The sequence below is a fragment of the Limanda limanda genome, chromosome 9 (genome assembly GCF_963576545.1).
Source record: "Limanda limanda chromosome 9, fLimLim1.1, whole genome shotgun sequence".
NCBI lineage: Eukaryota > Metazoa > Chordata > Actinopteri > Pleuronectiformes > Pleuronectidae > Limanda > Limanda limanda.
The window spans coordinates 3,917,856-3,925,294 of NC_083644.1; the positions used below are offsets into that span (position 1 = coordinate 3,917,856).

The 7,439-nt window shown below is 40.5% G+C and overlaps 1 protein-coding gene across 1 annotated transcript; it reads left to right on the forward strand.

Annotated features, from left to right (window-relative positions):
• Positions 1 to 1,554: 1,554 nt before the first annotated feature.
• On the forward strand, positions 1,555 to 7,197 carry rgs4 (regulator of G protein signaling 4). Its single transcript, XM_061078526.1, has 5 exons — positions 1,555 to 1,691; positions 1,918 to 2,028; positions 3,916 to 3,980; positions 5,303 to 5,466; positions 6,384 to 7,197. Exons 1-5 carry the CDS (start codon positions 1,648 to 1,650, stop codon positions 6,603 to 6,605), a joined length of 606 nt encoding a protein of 201 aa, XP_060934509.1. The 5' UTR covers positions 1,555 to 1,647; the 3' UTR covers positions 6,606 to 7,197.
• Positions 7,198 to 7,439: the final 242 nt, after the last annotated feature.

Genomic DNA, 7,439 nt, shown 5'->3' on the forward strand with positions numbered 1-7,439 from the left:
AGTGGCCTGAAAAATTTGAAATAGACATGACAGTAAGTTTTATTGATGTGCATAATCTTTTGGTAACACACCAACCAACACAAACACCAACACTAAACACAACAACTAAATGAATTGATAAGAAGTGGGCATCACAAGGAGAGACTGGTCGTGTCCCGGATGTTTACATGGAGGAGGAAATCTGACTTAGTGCGAGAACGTTTTTGCCTAATGTGTAAAATTCAGAAAACACAAATCTTGTCCAAATCAGATGAAATTGCACCGTGAAGTCAGACGAGAGGAACTCGTGCATCAGTCAGGGACCAAGAACCTCACTGTGACCTCATCACTGATTGTAATTGTTTCTCTTTGGCCACAGACACAGTTCACCCCCCCCGCTCGGAGTCGCCCATGATTCAAACGTAAGAGAGAGAAAGAAAAGCTGCTTTTAGGCGTCGGATCAGAGGAAACATGTTCAGACCGACAGACGTGAGACGTGAGGTCATGTTTGTTTTCATGCACGGATCAGAAAGGGAACTGCAGGACTTTGAAATCCAATCCATCGGGTTTGAGTTCATGCAATTTGTCTAAATTCTTACAGAATAAAAACAAACTTAACAAGATGTAATTCACCAGCTGTATAAACAACACACACACAAACACGCACACACACACACACACACACACACACACACACACACACACACACACACACACACACACACACACACACAAAGACACACACACACACACACACACAAACACACACCCACACTCAAGACACACACACCAATATGTTATTGAATTTGGCCTTTCTCTGTTATTAAATATGCAGTTACATAATGAGTATTCCTATATTCCTCTTATAGAACTGTTTATATATTTTGTAAATACATATTGTAGCTGTGCATCACTATTACAGTTTTTTTTCCCGGTCTTTTATTTCTTACTTCACTACATCTTTCTCCTGCAGCTGTGATGTCACAAACCTAAGAAACCAATCCTGTCAACTTGTGGGCGGGGGCTCAGTAGCAGTTATGGCTCCTCTACTGCAGGGGGCGCTGTGACGGTGGAACCAGGCACAAGATGAGGTAGAGCTAAATTAAACAATTCTTTTTTAATATGTAAAGAAGAGTTTGAAGGGAAAGTTTCAATCTGCTGGAGTGCGACTGACAGAAAGTAATAAAGAGAATCCCTGGATCCACAAGTTCCTTCTCGGTCCAGGTCCCATCGTTGATTCTGTTTTATTTCACATCGATCATAAACGTCCACTTTGAAACAAACTGGTCGTTTTTCAATCACAACAAACAGTTAAAACCTGCCTGGATACACAAATGATTCACACAAGAAAATTTGAATTCATACAAACAAGTAATCTGACTTCCTGGATTCCTCCCTCGGTGGAAAACACTTTTTGTTTTGGTTGCACTTGATCCCGTCGGCTGTAACTTTCCCTCCATCCTCTCTGCCTCTGCCTCCTTTCTCCATGTCTGCTGTGATTGGTCGGTTTCCTCTCAGCGTGCACACTGGAGGTATAAAGCCTTGTGGGCTTGGGGGGGGTGGAGACAACCCACAGCCTGCTGCTGAACACTGAAGAACGCTGCTGCTCGCTGTCACAACAAACTCCGTCTGCTACAGCTGTGACTGTGGATCTCTGACTCTGTCAACATGTGTAAAGGACTCGCAACTCTTCCTGCAACCTGCCTGAAAAGGTAAGATCGCTCAGTCTGGTGCAAAAGTAACGGGAGGAAAAGTGAGGTTTTGAACATTTGAGTATGATTTGATGCTCATTTTTCATTTTAAATTAAATTTATACTGTTTTAAATCTTGAAACAACAGGTAAATCATTGTTTATTAGAAGCAGATCATCATGAAAACAACCTGAACTCTTCTGAAATGCCGTTTCTCCCCCCCGCCCTGTCACCTGCCTCTCCACAGTGCCAAAGACATCAAGCACAAAATAAGCTTCTTACTGCAGAAGCCTGAACCTCAAGCTGCAGATCAGAAGCAGACGAAGGAGAAGAACGTTGCTGCTGCTGCTGTGAAGAGGTCAGAGGAACTAATCTGTCGCTGGGAAAACTGGGTTTAATGAATAGAGCTAATTTAACCACATGCACGAAGCTTATGATCAAAACTATAAACTCTCCGTGCATGCGTCTGTCGAGAGGCTTTGTGAGCTGCGTCGAAAAAGAAATTCACGAGTTGTTTCTCCATGTAAAAGTGCAGCTGTAACTCTTTCTGCAGGGTCTTAAAATGTCTACAATCCAAGAACACACATTTTACTCCTTAAAAATATGAAGAAGTCGATCTTTATCATGTTAACGCATCTACAGCTGTGCTTTAAGATAAGGTTTCATTTTAAAAGAAATGTTTTATGTCTCTGTCATAGTTGTTATTTCACAAATTTGATAATCGTAAAACCACAATTAAGACCAACGTGGAACTAATAACTGATATATAAACAGTCTTCAAAATGTTGAAATATAACGAACAAGGTCTCAAATATGTTTCGGTCTTTTAGGTTCATTCAACACTGCTTCTGTTGTCGTTATGCAGAGTGTGTATTGTCTCTGTGTAAAATGTCTACAATCCAAGAACACACATTTTACTCCATAAAAATATGTTGAAATATGATGAAGTCGAACTTTATGTTAACGCAACTTCAGCTGTGCTTTAAGATAAGGTTTTATTTTAAAAGACATGTTTTATGTCTCTGTCGTAGTTGTTTTTCTTTCACACATTTGATAATCAGAAAACTACAATTAAGACCATCGTGGAACTAATAACTGATATATAAATAGTCTTCAATATGTTGAAATATAACGAACAAGGTCTCAAATATGTTTCGGTTGTTTAGGTTCATTCAACACTGCTTCTGTTGTCGTCATGCAGAGTGTGTATTCAATCAAGTTTTATCATTATTATCAGTATTGTCTCTGTGTGTTGTGGTTCTTTCTCAATGATGCAGATATTAGCTCAGTGAGATAAAACTACAACAAAGATGGATGTGGAACTGATAACTGATCGTCTATAAACAAATTCATCTCCACACATTAGCTGTGGATATTAGTTTCAGATATAACGTAATGTTTTCAAGGTCGTTTTCCACTCGGCTTCTTCCACTTATCTTCTGGAACTCGGATCTTCCTTCATATCTGTCGGACTTGACTTAGGTCTTTAATTTAAATCATTAAGATCTTAAAAAAGTCTTAAATTTGAAATGTTGAAACCCTGGAAGGTGTTTGTGCTCGCAGCCTCTGAGAAGATTCGTCTCCCTGATAATAAAACTACTTGAAATTGGACTGATTCATCTGAAATCCCTGCAGGTCATTGATCCATCCTCCTACACGTTACTTGTCCTCCTCCAGACTCAAAACTTAAACCATCAGTTTAATGAGGGATCATCTCAGTTTGTTTTGGAGACAGATGAAGGGATGATGAGAAAAGAGGTGAAGAGTGGATGTGACGCTCTCAGCGACAAACCGCAGCTGAAAAGTCAATTAATTCAGCGGGAAATCGATGATTTCCTGCTTCCTGCTTCCTCCTTTTTGTATTTCGAGGATCTGTGACGCTTTGTGTCGAGCTGTAATTGACGTAGCAGATGCTGGTTTCATAATGGCTATCATGATATTAATTTGAAACTTAATTACCATTTCTGGAAGTAGCTTAATTCCTGATATCGGATCTGGTTTGCGTATAGGAGCACATGACGTCGTGTTGTGGCCTCGGTCCAACCTCATCGACCTCAGGTTCCCTCTGGAAGGTTCTCGTGTTTCTTCATGAGCTGGTTAGAGTCAAAGTCCTAATCTTTCCCGTAAAACCTTAATAAACTGTATTAATATGGTTTTATACACGTGAACACCTCCAGCAGGGGATCAGAACTCAGTCAACTAAGTCATGCAACTGTATTTAAAAACCTGTTTCTCTGTGTTTCAGGGTTCCGACTGCAGCCGAGGTGAAGAAATGGAAAGAGTCCTTCAGCCACGTCATGGACAGTGACAGTAAGTGGTGATTACAAATCTCATTATTATTAAATTTAAGTCTAATGCTTCCAAAGCGAGTCCCACAGGACTTGGTCTGATTCTAATAACACTGAGTGTCATGCAGATTCTCTCCTGGGGTTGATTTAAATATATCAAACAACTAAACATGATCAATTCTCCTGTGACATGATGCTGCTGCAGCTGTGGGAATATTATCAGACGAGGCCTCGACCTTCACATTCCTCGCTGATGCTTCCTGGAAGGATTCACAGATTTCAAAAGATGTTCGGCTTTTTGAATTGTGCACATTCATTGTGCAAAGATCCACCCGACACACAAAGGCTTTGTTTATGTTGTTAAAGAAAAGTTAACGGGATTGAAACAGGAAACTTGAGCTCAGACTGCATCTACACACACACACACACACACATTCTCAGGCCCTGGTTTTCTGCTACGTGTCTGGAGACACTGGTCAGCGGCCCCTCAGGACGCGCTGACCAGTACAGTGTGTATATGTGCGTGTGCATGATCCCTCAGAGAATAACACTGTGTGTCTGTGCGAGGACACAGAACTGGGAGCAATGGCCTTGCGGGAACCAGCTGGGCGCCGGCCTCCTCGGTTCCATGATCTCATTCGCTGACCTCTGACATCGTCATGTCTTCCCGACTTCATCCGACTTTTTGTCCGATCTTCACTTTATCTCGTCGTGGCCTCAGAAGCCTCCAGCATCCGTCCCTGGAATCATGGAGGATCTCAAACGATCTTTTGATGTCTTCTGCAAGTCGTGTGATTACTTGTATCTGAAAAGACAGGTTGCAATTATCGCTGCTGGATTTTGTGGGATTAAAATGCAATTGCGCATTAGAATTGTGCTATTGTTTGTGTGTATATTTCCTTTACACAACTTTTCCACAACTCTCAGCTCCAATTACACTGAGGACACTGAGATCCAAATCTGCTGAATCTGATCCAGGGACACAAAACCTAAAACGCAAATAAACTCTTAATTTTAAAATCAGAACGATGGCTTTGATTCTGCTTTTTAGACATGATACATAAACTCTGCTTTGGAAAGATCAGTGTTTCTGTTCAAATCCACATCAGCATCGACCCTTATCACCAAATTCATCTTGAATCTTGTTGTCTTCTGCTCTTGAATCTCGTCCTCTTTCCAAGTTCTAGAAGTTCTAGAAAAAGTCTGGAGCAACTGATTCAGACATTTTGCCTTCTCACATTCAGCCTCAAATACAACTTGAGCTCTGCACCTTCACTTATATCTCTGTAAAAGGTGGAATTGTTATTAACATAAACACTTTTTCTTCTCCTCTTCCCTCGTTAGCCGGTCGCTGGATCTTCAGCAGCTTCCTGAGGTCAGAGTTCAGCGAGGAGAACATGGACTTCTGGATCGCCTGTGAGGAATACAAGAAGACCGGAGCGTCCAAGCTGGGGACCAGAGCCAAGCTCATCTACCGGCAGTATGTGGAGGCCGACGCCCCTAATGAGGTGATTAGTCTTGTTTTTTTATTATCATGGCGAATGTGGGTAAACTAGAAAGAGGCTCAAGGTAATTATAATGAATGTTCAGAGCTGTAAACACATTTTTTAAATCGTATTAATGCGACCGCACATTCCACGTCAGTGAATCAACACTTGTGGATATAATGAATAATGCTGCAGCACTAATGACGTTTCACTGAGCTGCCTCATTAAAAAGGGTTTTTACTCTTTGATTTCATCATCATCGCAGGAGGTCAGACGCAAAACATGGATAAGGAGCACTTACAGTTCCTTAATGACATTATATGACCATGTTTTCCTCCTTTATTTGCACAGCACTTTTCAAAACGAGTAACAAAGTGATTAACAACAACCAATATGAAACTCACTCAGAATGTAATGATAATAATAAAGATACACATAATGGAAGCGATAGACATCACCTGATAAAAGCCTTTTTATAAAGTTGCATATTCAAGATTTTTATTATCCAATGCACAAAATTACATGAAGTAGTCGCTGGCAATGAAATGCTTGAGTCACAGGCTCTCTTGTAGCAATGCTCAAGTAATTACAACCAAAAAAAATAAAATAGAAATAGTATAAATAGAATAGAATATCAAAAGAATATCATAGAAAAAAATATCAAAATTTAAAATAGAAAATAAATAATATATATGTAAATATATATATATATATACAGCTGAAGAGAAAAATAGAACAACAATAGTGCAATTATGTGCAATAGGAGTTTAAAAGTCTTATGGCCTGGGGGATGAAACTGTCTCTGAGCCTGTATAAATTGTCTCAGAGTGTTGTTCTTGTACATAAAGAACTATTCACCCAGTATCAATATATATCTCGAACGTGTCGGTGTTAAGTTCTGAAGTTTATTCACCGTCCCTCCTCCTCGTTGTCTCCAGGTGAACTTGGACGCGGCGACCCGAGAGGAAACGAGACAGAAGGTGGAGCACGCCGGCCCGTCCTGTTTCCACGAGGCCCAGAGGATGATCTACGTCTTGATGGAGAAAGATTCCTACAGACGCTTCCTCAACTCCAAGCTGATCCGGGATCTGCTTCAGAAGAACGAGATGAAAAACTGGGACTATGTGAAGAACACGCAGGCGTTAAGTGGTGGCGCCTAAACGCGAAGAGGGAAGAAGGGAAGAAGAAGAACAAGAAGAAGAATGGAAGAAGAAGAAGAAGACAAGACTGCAAACGTACAAGAGACGCTGGTGGGGATCGGTTGGGTCCGTGTGTGTTTAGAAGAATCTGAGGTTCAGAAGGTGACGTAAGAAAGGTTCACGTGGGAGGTGGTCGAGATTTCATTTCTCTTTTTTTGATACATTTCATTAATTCCTGGATGTCTTTGGTCCTTTACTGGTTTTACCGTGATATGTCCACTGTTTGTGAATGTGTCCCCTGTCCCCTGTGTCTGATTTAACTGTTTCATATATCAATTCACGATATATAAATACACATGAGGTTTAAACATTTGCTTCTGCAAAAAAAACACGACCTGCTCTACCTCCGCCCGACGGAGACGCCTCCACACAAACCTCCTGTCGCTTCTGTCCCGATAACAACTGCGTGAGGTTGTTACGTCTGTGAAATGTAAAGAATGACTCGACATGGATAAATGTTCAGTGTCTTACCCATCAGTGTTAAAATGTTGTATTTATGAGACTGTAAGATGATATTTATACATTTTAAAAATAAAGAAAGAATACGAATAAAGCAGAGCAGCTGATGTGGACATGTTTATTTGTTCTAACAATATGGGAATAGTCATTTTCTCTTTGTGCTATAGAGCTGCTGATGTTGTTGATGTACAACCTGCAGTAAATCTCATCATTTAAATACCTGTTTAATTCGATGGCTTGTGGCAAACTTAGAATCTTTATCAGAACTATCCTACGAAGATTTGTATTAAATGAAGTTATTGTCGTATCAAATCTGTGACTATTCACAAATAAAGT